The following is a 23,284-nucleotide window of genomic DNA, read 5'->3' as shown; positions in this document are numbered from 1 at the left end:
GATTTTTTCACTTACTTTGATGGGTACTGCAGTGGGGGCCCTCAACTCACAGGTAGGAGAGGCTATCTCCCACAACTAGACATTTCCTCCAGCTCAACCCAGGGTCAACTACTAGAGACCTCACCCTTGGAATCACACCTTTGTTACCTTTTCCTTTATTCGCGTTTCTTGGTTCTTATTTGTTCAGGGAGTAGATTGATTAAGTTTTATTCTGCTAACTTCAATGATATATTGACAGATAAATACACATGGCTAAGGACAAAGTAAAATTCATTTCTTTTAATGTCAATGGGCTGTTAAATCCAATCAAACGCAGAAAAATTCTATCCAAAATGAAAAAAGAACAAGCCCATGTAGTATATTTACAGGAAACTCACTTAAGTGATAATAAGCATGGAAAACTAAAGAGAATGGGCTTCACTAATTTGTTTTTCTCCTCATATAAATCAGGACATGGGAGAGGAGTTGCTATTCTTATCTCAAGCAAGCTAAATTTTGAAAAAGTATTTGAAATGGGAGATAAGGAGGGCAGATATATTCTGGTAAGGGGAAATATAGATGGAAATTCAGTTACTCTATTGAATATATACGCACCCCCAGGAAGTGATATTAGTTTCTTTCAGAAAATTACTAATATTATGGTAACGGAAACAGAAGGTCTCCTGATATGTGGGGGAGACTTAAATTTACAATTACAGCCAAAGTTAGACTTTTCCAATAGAAAAACCTATGAAACAAAATCCTCACATAAGAGTTAATACACTTTTTGAGGATGTTGGTTTAATTGATATATGGAGGGACCTTTTCCCCGACAGAAGGGATTACACTCATTATGTATATACAGGAATAGACTATTTCATAACATTTGGAAAAGACAAAGACAAAATAAACACCTGTGGAGTTGGGACAATAGATGTAAGTGACCATGCACCTATACATTTATCTGTTGATTTTGACCTACAACCAAAGAATACTATTTGGAAACTAAATTCAAGTAAGTGGTTAAGGCGTTTGTCTAGTGATTTGAAGGTTGCTAGTTCAAGCCTTGGCTGAGGCAGCATATTGTGTCCTTGATCAAGGCACTTAACCACACATTGCTCTGCGACAACACTGGTGCCAAGCTGTATGGGTCCTTATGCCCTTCGCTTGGACAACATCGGTGGTGTGGAGAGGGGAGACTTGTAGCATGGGCAACTGCTGCTCTTCCATACAACCTTGCCCAGGCCTGCGCCATGGAAACCTTCCAAGGCGCAAATCCATGGTCTCATGAGACTAACGGATGCCCCTCAAGGATCCCTACTTTAAGGAACAAATTCAAAAAGAAATTGGTCTTTACTTAGAATGCAGTGATAATGGAGAGGTTTCACCTCCCATTCTATGGGATACTCTGAAGGCTGTCTTCAGAGGGAAAATTATAGCGATATCTTAATATAAGAAAAATATAAGGAATAAAACATTAGAGGAATTACAAAATAGGCTGAAGGAACTAGAAAAAAAAGAAATTGAATTTGGCACAGCATACATTAGAGGAAATTTTAAAAATTAGGAATGAAATTAATAGTTTGGCTATGCAAGAAATCAGGAAAACTTTAATGTTTCTGAAATAGAGACATTATAAAAGTGGATCTAAGTCTATGAAAATACTGGCGTGGAAACTGCAGAAAAAGATGGCAAAAAATACAATTCATAGAATTAGGGATCCAAGAACAAAAATGATAAAAACATAGAAACATAGAAAATAGGTGCAGGAGTAGGCCATTTGGCCCTTCGAGCCTGCACCGCCATTCAGTATGATCATGGCTGATCATCCAACTCAGAACCCTGTACCAGCCTTCCCCCCCCCCATACCCCCTGATCCCTTTAGCCACAAGGGCCATATCTAACTCCCTCTTAAATATAGCCAATGAACTGGCCTCAACTGTTTCCTGTGGCAGACAGATTCACCACTGTCTGTGTGAAGAAGTTTTTCCAAATCTCGGTCCTAAAAGGCTTCCCCTTTATCCTCAAACTGTGACCCCTCGTTCTGGACTTCCCCAACATCGGGAACAATCTTCCTGCATCTAGCCTGTCCAATCCCTTTAGGATTTTATATGTTTCAATAAGATCCCCCCTCAATCTTCTAAATTCCAATGAGTATAAGCCCAGTCGATCCAGTCTTTCATCATATGAAAGTCCTGCCATCCCAGGAATCAGGGGGGAAAAAAATTGCTAAGTGAAATTCAAGAAGCTTTTGAAGTGTTTTACAAAACTCTGTATTCCAAAGTTCCAGGGGGAAGCATAACCCAAATTGACACTTTACTGGATTCTCTGGAGTTACCCACTTTACGCAAAGAACAAAATAGAACAATGACTGCTGACATAACTGAAGTTGAACTAAAAGCTGTAATTAGTAGGCTTAAATTAAGCAAGTCACCAGGTTCAGATGGGTATACGGCAGAGTGGTAAAAAGAATTTAAAAATTAGTTAATTCCTGTCTTACTCCCCACACTGAACTGGGCTGTAAAAGAGGCACAAATGCCACCCAGCTGGAAGGAAGCGATAATCTCAGCTATACCAAAAGGAGGCAAGGATAAAATGGAATGTGGGTTATTTAGACCAATATCTTTTCTTAATGTGGATCATAGTTTATTTACCTCCATCATGGCCAAACGATTAGAAACGTTTCTACCCATACTGATACATAAGGATCAGACAGATTTTATACAACAACGCTAAACACAAGACAATATATGAAGGACACTTCACATTATGGATCATATACAAAAAAATAAGATCGAAGCAGTAGTTGTAAGGGTGGATGCTGAAAAGGCATTTGATTCAGTTAATTGGAATTTTCTTTACGGAGTTTTACATAGATTTGGTTTACATGACACAATTATTAAAACTGTACAGGCACTATATGACAACCCTACTGCTCGGATTAAAATCAATGGATATTTATCAAATAGTTGTGCAAGAGACAGGGTTGTGCATGGTCACCGCTACTGTTTGCATTATATCTGGAACCATTAGCTCAATACATCAGACAAAATAAAGATATCAGGGAAATTACTATTAAAGGGACAGAGCATAAATTGGCCTGTTACGCAGATGACATTTTGATCTATCTAGGGCAATCAGGCCTTTACCTAAATTGATGCAATCCTTTGAACAATATGGTCAATTTTCAGGATACAAGATCAACATAGATAAAACCCAATTACTTTCTTATAACTATAGCCCACCAAGAGAAATTGAAAGTAAATATCCCTGGGCATGGCAAACAGAGTCTTTCAAATATTTGGGCACCATTATGCCAAAAGGTTTGACAAAATTATCAGAATGCAATTATCTACCTATATATTAAAAAAATTAAGGAAGATATAATAAGATGGAACCTAATTCCTTTTTTTAGTCTCAGTTCAGGGACTGAATCCATTAAAATGAATATATTGCCCAGACTATTATCTCTTTCAGACCCTACCAATAGAGATTGACTAAATCAATTCAATGAATGGAACAAAATGTTATCAAGATATATATGGCAAGGTAGAAGGCCTAGAGTTCGTCTCGAAACTTTGCAATTAGCCAAGGAAAAGGGGGGATGGGGCCTACCTTCTCTTGGAGATTATTATTTTGCAGCACAGTTGAGAGCTGTGATGTGCTGGTGCAACCCATCATGTGATGCTCAATGGAAAAACATTGAAGAGAGGATACTTTCCATCCCCATACAGGCAATTTTGGCTGATAACCTACAAAGATACATAAATACTATTGATAACCCATGGGTGAAATGGGCCCTTAAAATATGGAAAACTACTATAAAAAAATACAAACTAGAGGGAGATATTGCAATTCTTAAATGGTGTGCATATGACTCGGATTTTACGCCGAATAAACTGGATGCTAGATTTAAGGACTGGACAGCTAGAGGAATAACAGTTCTTTGCAATATAATGAAAGAAGGAACACTGTTCAGTTTTGAAATGCTTAAAGAGAAACACATTAGAAAAACAAGTCTTTTATCTGTGTTTACAGATGCCACAGTATGTTGATAGGAGGGTTAAAAATGTACATGTTTGATAGAGCTATTTAGAAAAGCATATAATTCAGATAATGGTAGTAGAATAATTTCAAACGTGTATAAGGGTTTGTCAAATCTTAAAACACATTCGACTTCATACATTAAAACAAAATGGGAGAAGGAAGGAGGGATAATTATATCTGAGGGAGAATGGACTATAATATGGAGGTATCAATGAAAGTGTACCAGTTCACAGAAATGGAGGGAGTTTGGATGGAAAAACTTGATACATTTTATGACACCCTCTCAGAAATCCCATTATGATAGTAACCTCCTTGTTTGCTGGAGAAATTGTGGAAATCAAAATGCAAACTATTATCATATTTTCTGGGAATGCTCCATGGGATGCACAGTGCCCTATAAGAGCTTTTTAAATGTGAAATACCCTTAGAAAGTAAGACCATATATTTTGGGTTAGTACCTCAAGAATGGTTGAAAAGAGATAAATATTTAATGAATATACTGCTGTTGGCTGGTAAAAAGACTCTTACCAGGAAATGGTTATCACAGAAGAGCCCAACTTTGTATACATGGATGGAAATTACAATGGACATTTATAAGATGGAAAGGATAACAGCATCTGTTAATCATAAGTTGGAACAATTTGATTCATACTGAGAAAAATGGTTCAACTACATAACACCTCATAGGCCTGATTTTATTATCTCAAATCAATGAATATGTTGTAAAACAAATCACTCCCTACTTGTACGTAGTTTTCTCCTTCTGCTTGTTCTTTCTTTCCTCTCTTTTCTATAAGTGTATACCTCAGATAAATATTGTGTGGAAATCTGTGGCAAATAGACTATGATATATATGTACAGTATTGGAAATACATCTTATGGAAATGTTTGCTGATGAACTTCAATAAAAAATAAATTACAAAAAAAAAGAACATGGCAACCTTGTGGAAGTGGAAACTGTGAGGAATTACTTTAAGGATCTTGCCATGGCTACTGCAGCTCCCCAAATGCAGCGCGTCAGGGGAAGTGCCTCGCAGATGAAGAGCACAGCAACGTGACATCTGAGTGGTTATTGCAAAAGAGGGATTTGGCAGTGACTGCCAACCCAACTGATATTGTGATGTTATATTTATAACTTATTACCCCACATTGAGTAATTAAAAATAAAATTTGCTAAAATTTGTTGTTTCTTATGCATTTTGTACTTATTTATTTCCCATAACTTCTGTAAGTGAATTTATTCTGTATCTCAAAAGTTTGGGTAGTGATTTGTGACTTCCATAAGGGAGAATTTCTGTACTCCAAATGGCTGTAATGCAGGAGTTGCCTGTATTTATACATTAGAATTCAGTGATGTGAATTTTGAATGAGATTCACCATATCACAATGAAGGTGGCACATTTTTAAGCAACACACATCAAAGTTGCTGGTGAACGCAGCGAGCCAGGCAGCATCTCCAGGAAGAGGTACAGTCGACGTTTCGGGCCGAGACCCTTCGTCAGGACTAGACTTCGTCCTCCTGCAGATTTCCTCGTGTTGGCACATTTTTAATGTAGCTTTTTGAGTTGGACATTGACCTATTAGCTAACTGTCAGTTAATAATATTTTTCTAGGCTTTCCCATTCTCTGTATTGCACATCCCCATTGTTTAGCTTAGTATTCTTAACTTGATCTGTTTTGTTTTGCAGACGATACATGTTGATGCTTCAGAATCTTAATATTTGTAGAAAGAAAAGTACTGCTGAGTCCAAAAGCACTTTGATCAGTCAATCTTCGAACTTAAACAGAAACCTGCCGGCAGGCACTGAAGACTACTTCCTTCACTGCATTTTTACTGGTGTTCATCTGGGCACATGCTGATAGCTGGTTAAGTCCCTGCATCTGACCCCATTTGGTTTATTAACAGTATTAATGCAGCACTTAGGAAGAAATGTTATAATTCTAATAATAAACCATTTGTTTAGTTTTTTTTTGTGTGAGGAGATACCTTGTGAGAAGGTTTAAAGCCCTCCTATATTGTGCAATAAGTAGATACTGATGCATGTTGGATTTAAAACAGAAAGAAATCTGTGCAATAAAAGTTTTGGGATCCATTTTTAATTGACATTTGCAATTTTATTAATGTACTAAATTTACTGTATTATGGTCAAATGGCAGGGTATGTAAAATCTTGTGGCATGTTTAGCTACAACAAATTTCATATATAATGAAGCATTCCAGAGCAGGAAAATTTTTGAGTATCATTTGTCTCACTTACAAACTATATTTAATTTATTGTTCTTGAGTTGAGCCAAATTGCCTTTTGAGCAATGTATTCTTTGTTGGTATTTTTCAGGGTCATTGACTAGTCTTCAGTGTGGGCCCTTTTGCTCCTATTCTTTTCATAATGGACAGTTTAAACTGGAACACATCCATTATGCATTGCTTCATTTTATTTTTTCTTCATTGTCACGTTTTTGTTATCATACTTGAAGCTTCTAATATGAAATATATTTTGAATGAAACGCTGTTTTGTTGTAATATTGTCTTGTAAATTATTTTCATTTCACTTGTGGATGACAACTTGTCTTTAGTCCTTTACAATATAAAAAGTACAATTCATCTTGAAGGATACAATTAATGTTTTCACAAATTGTTTTTTTTATTACATAACACTGTTTTAATTGTATGTTTTTGGTTTGTTAGCTTCACTTGATAATGGAAAACAGAGCAAATCTTTGTTATACCATTATTTATTAATGGAATTAAATACTGTAGGTTGGAATTTGAAGGTAATTGTAAAAAAAAATGGAACTTGTAAAATAAATGCCACTATGGCATTATTAGTAGAAGCAAAATTAGGGCTCAGAACTGTGGAAAACTATTTCAGGGTGCAACCTTAACCTCCAAAGATAATAAGGTAGATCAGAGATGACAGTGACCTTTTTCCAAAGCAGTGCTGATATGTCTAAGATATGTAACCCTTTGTGTACTGAATCACCTTAGAAGCATTCACAAGTTGATTTTGTTAGCTCCTGTAAACACATTTTATAGATTTTTAATATAAAAAGAAGTAAGGAAGCTTATCTCTTCCACAGTATCCTCCATAAATCAGACCAAGAAGTCTATCAAAAGTTATTTTTAATGGTGCAGCATATCAGTTATGTAGTTGTGTAATATCCCCTTCGAAAATATGTGAACACTGTTAAGTTGTTTTGAGGGAAAGCAACTGTAACTTTTATAATCTGTTTCATTAATTAGAGTTTTAAATTAATTTTCCTGTTGTTGGATTAAGCTATTCACAAGCTACTTTTATTTGCAACATTCAAGTGGTTTATCAGTGCATAGCCAGCGGCATTTTTCAGCTCAGTGATAATTTGAGCAGTTTTTATAAACATCTGACTCCTGATTTTACTGTTGTACTTCATTCGCAAGTGCCTATGTACTGATTGCCATTGGTCATAACATAATCGTAAATCTAAATGATTAACACTTAAGCTTAAATTCTTTACTTTTTTTGTGAATTTTCTTTAATTGGGTTGTCTTCATCATACATATAGGCTTGTAAAACTGGGATTCAAATTTCAGCGATTTCAGCATCTTAGCAAATGACTACTGTGAGACCCTTATTCATAGAAGTGGTGAGAATTTTGTATGAAGGTGCAGCTTATCTTTCGAACCTTTTTACCCATCTCTATATGAAAGTTGTGCAGCCTGCAATGTTCTGGTAGAGGTTAAAATCAGAAAATGTCACTTAAAAAATGTTATGATTTCAAAAAATTGGCCAAACACTTTGTGTGTATATTTTGAGATGAAAGCCCTTTAGGAATAATATTACGTTTTAACCAGATTTAACTTATTATTTTTAAAAGAACACAGGCTAACTGATGCTGTGACCTGAATGTAGCCTATATATTTGTACAGTCTTGTACTTGCAAAAGTTTTAACAAAATGCTGCATTTACCACTTATTAATATCATTGGAGATGGAAGTAATGTTAAGGTTTTCAGTGTCTATTCGGCACTGTTGTGAGTCAATGTTATACACTGTTTAATTACTTCTATATTTTCTGAGTGATGTACTGTGGGGAAAATACATAGCAATGAATTGGCAAAGGAAAAAAATTCTAGTTTTATAAGGCACTTAAATAACATTTATTAACGAATAACAGTACAGTATTCTGCTTAGGATCATTTTCACTTCTGAATGCAATTACCACAATATGAGAATTTTGGAATGTTGTGAGTAAATGTAGAAAATTCATCATTTTATAACAACCTTGCAGTTCTTCAGAGGTCCTCTATTTATTCCAGTCTGTTCTTCCTCACCTACTTAAAAAGGACTGATTTCTGCTGAGTAAGGTAGCTATTAAGAAATTGCATACTGAGATTTAAAGTGGGTCTGTGGACAATTTGTTCAAGAAGTTCTGAACAGTGCACTGACGGTGCGGGATTACAATTTACATAATCAATATTTGTCACCTCTGAAAAATTTGTGAAAATCTGATTTCATGCAGAATTGACACGTGACCCTTGAAACTTGCTATGCAAATTCTTGTTGACTTAGTTTTAATCCACAGTATTTGTGATAATATTTTGTTTTTTTTTTGTCTGAATACAAAGTAGTAGAAAGTGTGAAATTATTAAAATGTAAATGCCATAGAAATGATTAGGTGCTTCCTAACTCACATCCTTGCTACTTGTGACTTTTCCTTTTGTTTTCAGTTATTTATCTTATTTCTTTTGTAAATTTATTTGCACTTTCACGTCTTTATTCTGAAGAATTTTGTGTGTGCTTGAGTGTATGATGTATACATTGAATTCTGTATATGAAATTAATTCAATCATCTACATGTCTGCTGATTAACAAAGTCCTTAGCTGCAAAGTGATGACCTAGAGTATATCTGCAAAACGTATTAGAAAGATGCTAGATAGGTTGTGCAAACTGAGAGTGTTGGTGGGGGTTGGCAGTAGGACCTGACAACATCTCTCACTTAGGGGAATAGTGAAAGCCAGCTATTACTCCTGTGTATGATCACTGATCTCTTCATTAACAATCCCCAGAAGTCCAGACTAGGATCAGTTTTGATGTTTCAGTATGAATTACCCACCAGATAAACTCAAACTATCTTCAAGCAGAAGGTTGTTCATCTTTTTCAGGATGAGCCATGGGCATGAAGAGCAAAAATTTGCAGATAATTTGCATAAAGTTTAATATTCCTTATTGCAAAATAAGCATTAATAATTTACTCTTAAACCAAAACATTTTGTTGGTGAGATATTTACATAAAATCGTAAAAGCCTCTTTTCTCATTGTTCTGCATGAATCTTTTTATGAAGGCACAGCTGTTTTGTGTGCAAATAGTTGCTGAAGCAAATAATATACAACTCCCAAAATGTTTGAATTCCCTGCAAAGCGTAGGTAAAATTGCATTTCAGATTGTTTTTATATCTCTGAAGTGGACTGGGCAATGCCATGCCTGTTTTGGAACTGAGGAGAACTGACAGGATATGAATAAATTCTATTCCATTTCTGTGATAAGTCACTCAATTCCTATTGCTGGAATAAGATTGTGCTTGGGCTTTTGGAAACTGGGAGCAGGTGTGATGGATTGGTTTGAGGTATATAGTGGTGGCTAGTGCAGATGATGATAAATAACTAGTGAATCTGTGAAGCCATAGAGCCACATTGCTGGGGATAAAGTGAATCTTGGATAAGATTAGGATTGGCTTTCATAAGATTGTTCTTAAAAACATAAATTGCATATTTCAGAGAGAAGTAAAAAAGAAGAAACATCTACTCTGATAATAGTGCATTCTCTGGTTCTTGCATATTTTCCTGATTTACATTTTGTTTTATCTTGTCATTTCTATAAATGTGAACTTTGCTGTTTTTACTCAGTGGAAATAAGAAATGTGACGCACTGTCTTGGGAACTACTTTTGTGTATGTATCCTCTAATGTCTGATCATCCTGATGTATTTTTTGACTGGTTACTTTCACCACTAATCTATCAGGGCAGATTCATAATCTTATAGAAATTGTTCTCCATTTAAGAAAAACATTTATTTCTTATGCAAGGACAATGACATTCAATTTAGCTGTTTTAAAAATAATAAAAATTAACATTAAAATCTTAATCTGTACTCTTGTGCTGTTTGTTGAGAAACAGAAGAACGCAAATAAATGGGGGCAGGAACAGGCCATCAGGCACCTGAAACCTGCCCTACCATGATGTATGCTATTGTCAACTCCTGAGATATTTCTCCATACTCTTTATTCTTTGATTTAGAAAATACCATCTACCTCCACTTTAAAACACTTCAAATGATTCAGCTTCCACAGCCTGCCAGGGCAGAGAATTCCAGAGATTCATCAACCTCTGCTACAAGAAATTTCTATATCTCTTTTTAAGAAGACCTACTCAATTGGGTTCTGGCATCTAGCCTACCTATCCTGCTAGTGAAGATATCCCAACATCCACTATGTCAAGTTGACTTAGTTCCTTATATGTTTGATTAAAGTCACCCATCATTCTTCTGAATGCAAAGGAATATAAGCCCAAGCTAATTGATCTCTTGGTAGAGCTGTTCACTCATGACCCCCATGCAATCTGACAGAGCTTGAGCATTTTTGTAAAGAAGAATGGGGAAAATTTGCTGCCAAATGTGCATCTACTAAACACTGACTTGAAGGGGGTGAATACTTATGCAATCAATTACAGTGGTATGCAAAAATTTGGGCACCCCGGTCAAAATTTCTGTTACTGTGAATAGTGTGAGTAGAAGATTAACTGATCTCCAAACATCATAAAGTTAAAGATGAAACATTCTTTTCAACATTTTAAGCAAGATTAGTATTTTTTTTGTACAATTTTAGAATGGGGGAAAGAAAGAAAGGAGCACCATGCAAAAGTTTGGACACCCCAAGAGATTTGAGTTCTCAGATAACTTTTACCGAGGTCTCAGACCTTAATTAGCTTGTTAGGGCTATGGCTTGTGCACAATCATCATTAGGAAAGGCCAGGGGATGTAAATTTCAAAGTTTTTTAAATACCCTGACTCCTCAAACCTTGTCCCAAAAATCAGCAGCTTGGGCTCCTCTAAGCAGCTGCCTAACACTCTGAAAATTAAAACAAATGATGCCCACAAAGCAGGAGAAGGCTATAAGAAGATAGCAAAGCATTTTCAGGTAGCCGTTTCCTCAATTGGTAATGTAATTAAGAAAGGGCAGTTAACCGGAACGGTGGATGTCAAGTTGAGGTCTGGAAGACCAAGAAAACTTTACGAGAAACTGCTCATAGGATTGCTAGAAAGGCAAATCAAAACCCCGTTTGACTGCAAAAGACTTTCACGAAGATTTAGCAGAGTCTGGAGTGGTGGTACACTGTTCTACTGTGCAGCGACACCTGAACAAATATGACCTTCATGGAAGAGTCAGCAGAAGAAAACCTTTCCTGCATCATCACCACAAAATTCAGCATCAGAAGTTTGCAAAGGAATATCTAAACAAGCCTGATGCATTTTGGAAACAAGTCCTGTGGACTGATGAAGTTAAAATAGGACTTTTTGGCCGCAATGAGCAAAAGTATGTTTGGAGAAAAAAGGGTGTAGAATTTCATGAAAAAAGCACCTCTCCAACTGTTAAGCACAGGGGTGGATCAATCATGCTTTGGGGGGCTTGTGTTGCAGCCAGTGGCACGGGGAATATTTCACTGGTAGAGGGAAGAATGAATTCAATTAAATACCAGCAAATTCTGGAAGCAAACATCACACTGTTGGTAAAAAAAAGCTGAAGATGAAAAGAGGATGGCTTCTACAACAGGATAATGATCCTAAACACACCTCAAAATCCACAGTGGACTACCTCAAGAGGCACAGGTTGAAGATTTTGCCATGGCCCTCACAATCCTCCGACCTAAACATCGAAAATCTGTGGGTAGACCTCAAAAGAGCAGTGCATGCAAGGCGGCCCAAGAATCTCACAGAACTAGAAGCCTTTTGCAAGGAAGAATGGGAGAAAACCCCCCAAACAAGAATTGAAAGACTCTTAGCTGGCTAGAGGAAGCATTTACAAGCTGTGATACTTGCCAAAGGGGATGTTACTCTGCTAGATTATGTATTGCATTCAACTGCTGCTGCTTAGTTAACAAATTTCACGTCACATGCCAGTGATGATAAACCTGATTCTGATTCTGAACTTCCCAAACCTCTGGTGTACCTTAGCCCTTGTCACTTTCTATATCCTAACTTCCAATTTAGCATTATCCTTTACCCTCTTGTCAACCTGGTATATGGGATTCTGGTATATACAGTAACTCATAAGTACAAATATCGGCCTTCATATTACATTACTTGACTTTCGATGGGTTTTACCTCAGTATACCAGTATTTCAAACAAGATTGTAGGTTTGTTTTTCAGCACTTTTCTTTCAGTAACTGCTCTAAATGTAACTGTTTTAAGTAGCAGTAAACATTAAATGATGTTTGAAATTCAATGAGAACTTTGTGCCTGTTTAGAGCTGTACTTTTGAGAGAAATATATCCTCCTGTTCTAGCTTTTAATAGCTGTTAGAAATGTATCTGCAGTATACTAATTGATGTTTTCTGTGGAGGAAAGCAATTACTCTATTTCCAATCTATCTTATTGAAATGGTCAATAGTGAATTAATTGTTAGAATTTGTTTACATTTAAACAGGTCCAAATCAAAAAAAGATAATCATAAATGTTGATGCCCCTAATCAGTTGTGTTTGTATGGGAGAAAGTTGAGTTGTTTTCTGAGAAAGCTGAAAATGCGATAATGATCCATATAGAGACATTAATAAAATATCTGAAATTGGAACCTAGGCAACATCAAAACAGTGGTTCTAGGAGAAGGTCAATAACTTGGTAGGAAACAGCAGAGCTTAATGTAGAAAAAACAAAGACCTGACAAAAATATTGAATAAGCAAATAAAAACCAAGTTGCTCAGCAGATAGGCAGCATCTCTGGGAGAGGAAGTTTTGTTTTAAGTTTTGTAATTTGGGAACTGGGAAAGTTGAAGATTACCACGATTACAAAACTTTCAGGAAATATAAGATTTTATCTAACCCACAATTGGCCAATTCTTTTCAGAAAGTTAATTGGACTTTTACAACAAAAGTACATTAGGAAATTTATTTCTGGCTTATGACCTCTAATATTTAACAAATGAAAGAAAAATCTATACAGATAGAACTAAAAATCATTTTTTCTAATCCATTAGCAAATATTCAGCTTGTTTTATTCTTTTCCTTTGTATTCTCTGCAGCTGCTCCCTCAAACAGCAGGCCTTGCGGTACTTCTCTGCATTCTCATTCTCTAGCATCCACCCAGAGTTTCTCACAGAGGTCCTCCTGCCTCTGTGCCAAAAACTTCTCATCTGTTGTGATCTGAAAATCCAACTAAATCCTTGTCGTTTCATCAACTCTACTCTATCCTTATGACAACTTTGTTTGAGTTTCATTTGCGACTGCAAAAGTGAATTCAGAGGCTAATTGAACATTCAAATTAGAAGTTGCAACAAAGATTGGATGAATTTTGGAATGTGTGGGAGGAGGGAGATTAAGGAAAAATTTAAAATAGTCTTATATAATGTCAAATTATATCCCTTGTAGTAACAATGGCATTCACCCATATGGCATTTCCTGCCCTTAAACATTGCGTTAAATCCGCTAAGTATGACTTAATATTTATTCTAGAAAGATACTTCTTTGACTGATGTGGATATGTCAGCCTCCAACTACTTAATGTTTGCATTTTCTTTGTTACATTGAGCTACTTAATTAATATCTAATTGAGGGGAAAACTCAGATTTTTTTCAGCTAACATTGGGAAAACCAAAGCCATCAACCATATCTTGACATCCTGCTTGATGCAATTTGTCCCTATAATTGCAGAGCCCACTTCAACTTCAAACATCCTATCCACATTCCCGCTGCAGTTTAGTACAAAGCACTTATAACCACCGAACCAAGCTATGCAACACAACAGAACTAAGCTTTGTTTTAAATAGTCTGTACAATTTATCTACAACTCTAATTATTATTTGCCTTCACAAACATGAGAAAATCTGCCGATGCTGGAAATCCAAGCAACGCACACAAAATGCTGGAGGAACTCAGCAGGCCAGGCAGCACCTATGGAAAAGAGTATAATCGATGTCTCAGACAGAGACCCTTCATCGGGATTGGAGAAAAGAGATGAGAAGTCAGAGTTAGAAGGTGGGTGGAGGGGAGGAAGAAACACGGGGTGAACGGTGAAACTGGGAGGAGGAGGGGTGAAGTAAAGAGCTGGGAATTTGATTGGTGACAGAGATACAAGGCTGGAGAAGGGGAAATGTAATAGAAGAGGACAGAAGGCCATGAAAAAAAGAAAAAGGGGAGGAGCACCAGAGCGGGCAAGGAGATACGGTGAGAGAGGGAAAAGGGGATGGGGAATAGAGAAGGATGGGGGGTGGTAATGGCATCTCCTCAATGTCTGAGGAATGGATTCTAGTTCACCCCATGTTTCTTTCATAAGGACATAAGAAATAGGAGCAGGAGTAGGCCATCAGGCCCGTTGAGCTGCTTTGCCGTTCAATAACATCATGGTTGATCTGGCCATAGACTCATCTCTATCTACCTGACTTTTCCCCATAAACCTTAATTCCCATACTATGCAAAAATCTGTCCAACCTTGTCTAAAATATATTTACTGAGGTAGCCTCCACTGCTTCATTGGGAAGAGAATTCCACAGATTCACCACTCTCTGGGGAAAACAGTTCCTCCTCATCTCCATCCTAAATCTACTCCCCTGAATCTTGAGGCTATGTCCCCTAGTTGTAGACTGACCTACCAGTGGAAACAACTTTCCTGCCTCTATCTTATCTATCCCTTTCACAATTTTATGTATTTCTATAAGATCTCATCTCATTCTTCTGAATTCCAGCGAGTACAGTCCCAAGCAGTTCAATCTCTCCTCATAGTCTAACCCCCTCATCTCTGGAATCAACCTGGTGAACCTCCTCTGCACTGCCTCCAAAGCCAATATATCCTTAAAATAGAGACCAGAACTGCACGCAGTACTCCAGGTGTAGCCTCACCAGTACCCCGTACAGTTACAGCATAACCGTCCTGCTCTTTAATTAGAATTAGCATCAGGTTTATTATCAGTGGCATGTGACGTGAAATTTGTTATCTTAGCAGCAGCATTTCAATGCAATATATAATCTAGCAGAGAGAAAAAAATAATAAATAAAACAATAATAAATAAACAAGTAAATCAATTACGCATATTGAAAATTTTTTTTTAATGTGCAAAAACAGAAATACTGTATATTGAAAAAAAGTGAGGTAGTGTCCAAAGCTTCAATGGCCATTCAGGAATCAGATGGCAGAGGAGAAGAAGCTGTTCCTGAGTCGCTGAGTGTGTGCCTTCAGGCTTCTGTATCTCCTACCTGATGGTGACAGTGAGAATAGGTCATGCCTTGGGTGCTGGAGGTCTTTAATAATGGACACTGCCTTTCTGAGACACTGCTCCCTAAAGATGTCCTGGGTACTTTGTAGGTTAGTGCCCAAGATGGAGCTGACTAGATTTACAACCTTCTGCAGCTTCTTTCGGTCCTGTGCAATAGCCCCTCCATAACAGACAGTGATGCAGCCTGTCAGAATGCTCTCCACTGTACAACTATAGAAGTTTTTAAGTGTATTTGTTGACATGCTTAATCTCTTCGAACTCCCAATAAAGTATAGTCACTGTCTTGCTTTCTTTATGACTACATCAATATGTTGGGACCAGGTGAGATCCTCAGAGATCTTGACACCCAGGAACTTGAAACTGCTCACTCTCTCCACTTCTGATCCCTCTATGAGGATTGGTTTGTGTTCCTTCATCTTACCCTTTCTGAAGTCTACAGTCAGCTCTTTCGTCTTATAGATGTTGAGTGCCAGGTTGTTGCTGCGGCACCATTCCACTAGTTGGCATATCTCACTCCTGTACACCCTCTCATCACCACCTGAGATTCTACCAACAATGGTTATGTCGTCAGCAAATTTGTAGATGGTATTTGAACTATGCCTAGCAACACAGTCGTGTATACAGAGAGTAGAGCAGTGGGCTAAGCACACACCCTTGAGGTGCGCCAGCATTTCCCCGAGTATATAAACCTTCCAAGTTACTACTAGACCAATTATTGATGTGCTCAAATATTGTCTCCATCTTGTCTGCATGCCTCTTTAGCAAAATGCAGGTGCTGTGACCCAACATGTTGATTTCTTTAGAGGATGTTTACAAAGTTGTGTTTTATCAGCTTCAAGCTGATTACTGCTTTCTATTTACATTAAAAACTGAAGACTAGTTCTCATTGACTACTAGAAGCTAAACAATGCATATTAGTTGGAAGTTTAATTTACAACTATTTGATCTTTACAAGTGGCAGCTGTTGTATTTAGAAAGCTAAGCTTGGCAAAATAAAAAAAAAATTAAAAAATGTGTTCAGGAAAGTTTTCTAAATCAATATATAGAGGGACCAACTAGAGGGGATGCAATATTAGATCTCCTGTTAGGTAACGAATTAGGGCAAGTGACAGAAGTCTGTGTAGGGGAGCACTTTGGTTCCAGTGATCATAACACCATGAGTTTCAATTTGATCATGGACAAGGATAGATCTGGTCCTAGGGTTGAGGTTCTGAACTGGAAGAAGGCCAAATTTGACGAAATGAGAAAGGATCTAAAAAGCGTGGATTGGAACAGGTTGTTCTCTGGCAAAGATGTGATTGGTAGGTGGGAAGCCTTCAAAGGGGAAATTTTGAGAGTGCAGAGTTTGTATGCTCCTGTCAGGATTAAAGGCAAATTGAATAGGAATAAGGAACCTTGGTTCTCAAGGGATATTGCAACTCTGATAAAGAAGAAGAGGGAGTTGTATGAAATGTATAGGAAACAGGGGGTAAATCAGGTGCTTGAGGAGTATAAGAAGTGCAAGAAAATACTTAAGAAAGAAATCAGGAGGGCTAAAAGAAGACATGAGGTTGCCTTGGCAGTCAAAGTGAAGGATAATCCAAAGAGCTTTTACAAGTATATTAAGAGCAAAAGGATTGTAAGGGATAAAATTGGTCCTCTTGAAGATCAGTGTGGTCGGCTTTGTGCGGAACCAAAGGAAATGGGGGAGATCTTAAATAGGTTTTTTGCATCTGTATTTACTAAGGATGCTGGCATGAAATCTATGGAATTGAGGGAATCAAGTAGTGAGACCATGGAAACTGTACAGATTGAAAAGGAGGAGGTGCTTGCTGTCTTGAGGAAAATTAAAGTGGATAAATCCCCGGGACCTGACAGAGTGTTCCCTCGGACCTTGAAGGAGACTAGTGTTGAAATTGCGGGGGCCCTGGCAGAAATATTTAAAATGTCGCTGTCTACGGGTGAAGTGCCAGAGGATTGGAGAGTGGCTCATGTTGTTCCGTTGTTTAAAAAAGGATCGAAAAGTAATCCGGGAAATTATAGGCCGGTGAGTTTAACGTCAGTGGTAGGTAAGTTATTGGAGGGAGTACTAAGAGACAGAATCTACAAGCATTTGGATAGACAGGGGCTTATTAGGGAGAGTCAACATGGCTTTGTGCGTGGTAGGTCATATTTGACCAATCTGTTGGAGTTTTTCGAGGAGGTTACCAGGAAAGTGGATGAAGGGAAGGCAGTGGATATTGTCTACATGGACTTCAGTAAGGCCTTTGACAAGGTCCCGCATGGGAGGTTAGTTAGGAAAATTCAGTCGCTAGGTATACATGGAGAGGTGGTAAATTGGATTAGACATTGGCTCGATGGAAGAAGCCAGAGAGTAGTGGTAGAGAATTGCTTCTCTGAGTGGAGGCCTGTGATTAGTGGTGTGCCACAGGGATCAGTGCTGGGTCCATTGTTATTTGTCATCTATATCAATGATCTGGATGATAATGTGGTAAATTGGATCAGCAGGTTTGCTGATGATACAGAGATTGGAGGTGTAGTAGACAGTGAGGAAGGTTTTCAGAGCCTGCAGAGGGACTTGGACCATCTGGAAAAATGGGCTGAAAGATGGCAGATGGAGTTTAATACTGACAAGTCTGAGATATTGCACGTTGGAAGGACAAACCAACGTAGAACATACAGGGTTAATGGTAAGGCACTGAGGAGTGCAGTGGAACAGAGGGATCTGGGAATACAGATACAAAATTCCCTAAAAGTGTCATCACAGGTAGATAGGGTCGTAAAGAGAGCTTTTGGTACATTGGCCTTTATTAATCGAAGTATTGAGTATAAGAGCTGGATTGTTATGATGAGGTTGTATAAGGCATTGGTGAGGCCGAATCTGGAGTATTGTGTTCAGTTTTGGTCACCAAGTTACAGGAAGGATATAAATAAGGTTGAAAGAGTGCAGAGAAGGTTTACAAGGATGTTGCCGGGACTTGAGAAACTCAGTTACAGAGAAAGGTTGAATAGGTTAGGACTTTATTCCCTGGAGCGTAGAAGAATGAGGGGAGATTTGATAGAGGTATATAAAATTATGATGGGTATAGATAGAGTGAATGCAAGCAGGCTTTTTCCACTGAGGCAAGGGGAGAAAAAAACCAGAGGACATGGGTTAAGGGTGAGGGGGGAAAAGTTTAAAGGGAACATTAGGGGGGGCTTCTTCACACAGAGAGTGGTGGGAGTATGGAATGAGCTGCCAGACGAGGTGGTAAATGCGGGTTCTTTTTTAACATTTAAGAATAAATTGGACAGATACATAGATGGGAGGTGTATGGGGGGATATGGTCCGTGTGCAGGTCAGTGGGACTAGGCAGAAAATGGTTCGGCACAGGCAAGAAGGGCCAAAAGGCCTGTTTCTGTGCTGTAGTTTCTATGGTTTTATGGTTCTAATTACTAGAGCAACTGCCAGCCTAGGCAACAAATTTCCATTACATAAGTACTCCAATTAAATCTTTTTCCCGCAAATGTTAAACTGCTGGAGGAACTCAGCAGGTCAAGCAACATCTGTGCAGTGAACAGGATGTTCAATGTTTGGAGTCAAGATTGCACCAAGACTTGCCAGGAATGTTGCTTTACTTGCTGAGTTCTTCTGGCATTTTTAAGCTCTGGATTTTAGATTCTGCATTCCTTTATGTCACTAAGCTCCCCCGTGTTTTGTGAACAGCTTATATCTAGGATTTTTTTCAAACTGATGGAAGATGCCACCGATTTAACGGTACTGGAAAAGCTTGGCTAGAGAAACAGCTAATTCTGGACTGTAAACATGCAGCACGACAACCAGTTTTCATAATGGCCCCAGAATGTTTGCTTTTTCCAGTGGTCGCGGCTGTTTTGCAGCATTATTAAGAATGACTAATGATTTTCATTGAATGAAGACCCGCTTTGACGAGGGTGGGTACCGCAGGAGAATGCATAGGGTTCTGAAGCAGAAAATAGTGGAATCAAAAGTAAAACTGCTGATGATGAAAATGTAAGTGTCAGAGCAGGAGGCAGCAATGGGGAGGGGAATAAAGTTGAGTGATTGGCATTGATGTCCTTTAAGAGGCAATGTACCAGTAGATCGGCCGATCGAGCATGCAGTTCGCAGCGATGCTCCTCTGCGTGCGCTGCACAACGGAGCCATCAATCATGCCCCGCCCACAAGTTGCGTTACTGCTGCACTAAGTACGGGATTTCTATTGGCCAGTTTCGGTTTGAGCACCCCAAAGTCCAGGAGCAGTCTGAGCTTTCGATTGGCCAGTCTCAGACGAATCTGTCAATTGGCCAATCTCCCATTGGATGGGATCAAGCCGAGATTTCGATTGGCTGAAGTCTCTCCCCCGTGTCATTGGTCAGAAAGGGGGGCGTGGCGAGCAGCTGGGATCGACCATTTCGAGGCACCGGGAGGGCTCGGGGGCTGCAGCTGCGGAGTGGAGAGGGTGGGGTGGCGAACGTCCCGGGGACAGGATGTGGGAAGCGGGATCTCAGGCCGGGGCTGACAGGGTGGCAGTGACCTCGAGTTGTCAATGTAGCGGAGGCGAGCGGTGCCCGTGAAGCGGACGAGGGGGGGTGGTTGCAGTGGTTGGCTCCCTCCTCCCCCCGTGGGGTTATTTCTCTTTAGTGTTTGCCGATGTTGGAGCCGCTTCCAGGCCTCAGGTAGGGGAGAGGGGCCGGCGAGGGGCTGGGGGCAGATGGGAGCGCAAGGGAGAGGGGCCGGGGGGTGCAGGGGAGAGACAGGCCGGCTGGGGGGGGGTGGTAGAAGATGGGTGAGGGGGCGAGCAAAGGAGGGGAGAGAGGCTGGTGAAGGGACAGAGGAGGGCAGATGGGAGAGGAGGTGTTGACTGACATCTTATGGATGCTGTATTTATGATGCTGTCATGCTGAGATTTTTTATTTTGCTTTATTAATGTAATTATGTCATTACATGCACTGTCCACTTTTCTTTTTCTGCAATGCTTGATGGAGTCCATCCCAAGTTATTGAAATTGGTGGGTGTTTGACAGATGTCATTGTGTCGTCTTTAGCCACAGGCAAGTTTCCAGAGGACTGTTTCTTTGCAAAAGGGATTAATGTATGAAATTATAAATTGGCGAGCCTACATTAGCAATGTGGAAATTATTGGAGGAGCTTCTTGGATATAACATTCACTCACATTTGGAAAAGTATGGACGATAGTGAGAGTGGGAGTGTTGTACCTGTGTTACAAACTTGATTATGTCTTTTGAGGAAATGAAGATGATTAGGATGTTGTCTGATCCAGAAGATTAAGTCCAAGATGTATGCACTTGGCTTGGCCATTGAATATGGAGTGCTCTAGTGGAGGGGTGGCATTTTGACTGAAGATCTGTGACCAATGGTGTTCCACAGGGAACTTCCGTCATTTGTGATTCTGAATGAAAGTGCTGTTGTGCTGATTAGTAAGTTTGTAGATGACGCGGAAGTTTGTGTAATTGTGGATGGTGAGAAAGGTTATAGAGAGCCAGGATGTAGATAGATTGGAAATGTGTGTACAGTAATGGCAGATGGAACTTGATCTGTTCACTTACTGCCTGTTATGCTGCTGGCATTCAGGGCAGCAATGAAGGTCCTCTGTCTCTGCCTCTCCTTGGCCACGCAAATGCAGAAGGATTCTTCATTTACTGTTTCTGTAACAGTTTTGTTTTCCCAGATGAACACCTGATCCTCTGACCTCTACCCTTTGACCTGTTTGGCTTGGGTGACCCTGCCAAGAGCCAAAGAATAAAGCCCTGACTCCAGCCAAAATAGCTTTCTGGGTGGTTGAGGCACGCAAGCCTCCAAACCATGACAGAGTTGTGGAGGTTAATCCAGGCAGGTGTGAGGTAATTGCCCTTTGGGAAGTCAAATGTAAAAGGAAAGTGTGCAGTAAATGGCAACACCCTTGGGTGTATTGTTAGGGATCTTGTGGTGCAAGTGCAGAAACTGTGTTTGGAGCATTGTATGCAGTTCTTGTTACTGTGTTACAGGAATACTGTGGTGGTTTTGAAAAGGGTACAGGAGAGTTTCACAGGGATGTTGTCGGGATTCATAAGGAGAGGTTGCATAAAATTGCTTTCTTTTGAAACATTGCAGGTTGAAATCTGCCTTGATAGAAATTGATAAAATTTTGAGAGACATCGGATGGGTACATGCTCTTTTTTTCACGGGAGGAAACATCAAATACCGGAGGCCATAACTTTAAAGTGAGAGGAAGAAACTTTCAAACTTATGAGGCAAGTTTTTTTTTACAGCGAGGGTACTGAGTACCTGGTATGCCTTTCCAGGGAAGTTGGTGTGAGCAAATACAGTAGTATTGTTTAGGAGGTATTTAGGCAGACACATGAACAGGCAGGGGATGGTAGGACCAGGTGCAGGCAAATGAAGTTACTTTAATTTGGCATTGTGGTCAGCCAGAATCATGTGCCAAAGGGACTTTTCCTGTGCGGTTCTCTGCAATGCCCAATGAAAGCTGTGTTTATGTTGATGTAAAACACTTGTGTGGTGTTAATATGCCAATAATCTTTAAAGGAAGCTCATTGCATCATTTCCAAGTGCATTGGTTCTGGTGAAAAAGTTAAACCTTTAAGTTGAAATGTTGCTAATAAGAATAGCTAATGTTTACATCTCTAATGCATATGAGGCTGCACATGCTGGAATCTGGAGTAAGGTCTACTGGAAGAGCTCAGTGGGTCGAGCAGCATCTGTGGGAGGGGGAGGGGGAAGAAATTTGTCAATATTTCAGGTTGAAACCACAATGTCAATACAATTTCTTTCAACCCACTGAAGCTGCTTGACCTGCTGAGTTTGTCTAGTAGATTGTGTAGTAGACATTTAACTTTAGTGTGTTTTTTTTTCTTAATAGCAGCGCAGCAAGGCAGGCTGAACCAGTTCTAAGTATTCCCAAATTAATTTGAGTGGGGTGTTCCCAAATTTAGACCCAGAGATGATGATGATGGTGATGACTTTGTATATCACCAAAGCAGGATGCTGTGTGATTTACACTGAAACCAGCAAATAGAGGCATTCCTGTGCATCTGCTGCTTTTGTACTTCTTGATGATGAAGTTGAGTTTGAATTCAAAACGCCTATTGTGGTACAGTTTTATACTTGTTTGGAATTTGAAAGTTGTGGGTTCAAGTTCCACTCCGGGGATTCGAGCGCAAAGATTTCATAATGGCCAGTGCAGTACTTGAGAAATTCTACATTGTCAGTAGTGCAGTCTTACAGGTGAGGTATTAACATGAAGTCTATGTTTTCTCAGGTGAAATAGTGCCTTGAAATTTTCTTTTTATCCTAGCAAATATTTATTTCTCCATGTGGAGCTTGTTGCATACAAATTTACAGCTGCATGCTTTGCATTGTAACAGTGACAGCATGTTAGAATACTTAATTGGCTACAAAGACTTACGAGATATTACATTTGTGAATGGCATGAGCAGAAATGAATATACTTTAATTTTTTTGCCAACAGTTGGTTAGGCAAGAGAGGATTAACATATGCAGGGAATGGTTAAAAGAAGTTTTTAAAAATGGGCCCGTCAGGAAACAATGTGGAAAATTTCTTCCAAGCTGACAGTGATTAAATCTAGTTCACTGCATGTGGCAAGATCCTTGTGCAATGCTGGGCAGAAGCAAATTCAGCACTTGCTGTTTGCCTTAAGTAAGCAACCTGGTCTACTTCATTGGTCATGAGCACCATTTCTGAAACCTGTAGTGGTAGGATGGCCCCACCAGAATCTGGATGAGATAGTGTATCAGAGAAAGAGCAAAGGTTTGCTATTAGGAAGAGCAAAACTCCACAAAA

At 39.0% G+C, this 23,284-nt stretch overlaps 2 protein-coding genes across 5 annotated transcripts in view; both read left to right on the top strand.

Moving 5' to 3' along the window:
• ube2wb (ubiquitin conjugating enzyme E2 Wb) overlaps positions 1 to 10,123 on the top strand; it is an 80,050-nt gene extending 69,927 nt beyond the window's left edge. For both annotated transcript variants that reach the window (XM_063065164.1, XM_063065154.1), the window contains exon 6: positions 5,715 to 10,123. In XM_063065164.1, the coding sequence (XP_062921234.1) occupies positions 5,715 to 5,728 (14 nt within the window). In that variant the 3' untranslated portion in view covers positions 5,729 to 10,123. The remainder of the gene's footprint in view (positions 1 to 5,714) is intronic.
• A 9,783-nt stretch (positions 10,124 to 19,906) lies between these two features.
• stau2 (staufen double-stranded RNA binding protein 2) overlaps positions 19,907 to 23,284 on the top strand; it is a 364,833-nt gene continuing 361,455 nt past the window's right edge. For 2 of the 3 annotated variants that reach the window (XM_063065135.1, XM_063065117.1), the window contains exon 1: positions 19,908 to 20,139. The gene's annotated coding sequence lies outside the window, so the exon portion shown is untranslated. Of the gene's footprint in view, positions 20,140 to 21,573; positions 21,714 to 23,284 lie in introns of all 3 variants that reach the window. The other variant, XM_063065127.1, reaches the window with a different exon arrangement.

The sequence above is a fragment of the Mobula hypostoma genome, chromosome 1 (assembly GCF_963921235.1).
Source record: "Mobula hypostoma chromosome 1, sMobHyp1.1, whole genome shotgun sequence".
NCBI classification, from domain to species: domain Eukaryota; kingdom Metazoa; phylum Chordata; class Chondrichthyes; order Myliobatiformes; family Myliobatidae; genus Mobula; species Mobula hypostoma.
This window is presented reverse-complemented; position numbering and strand designations above follow the sequence as displayed.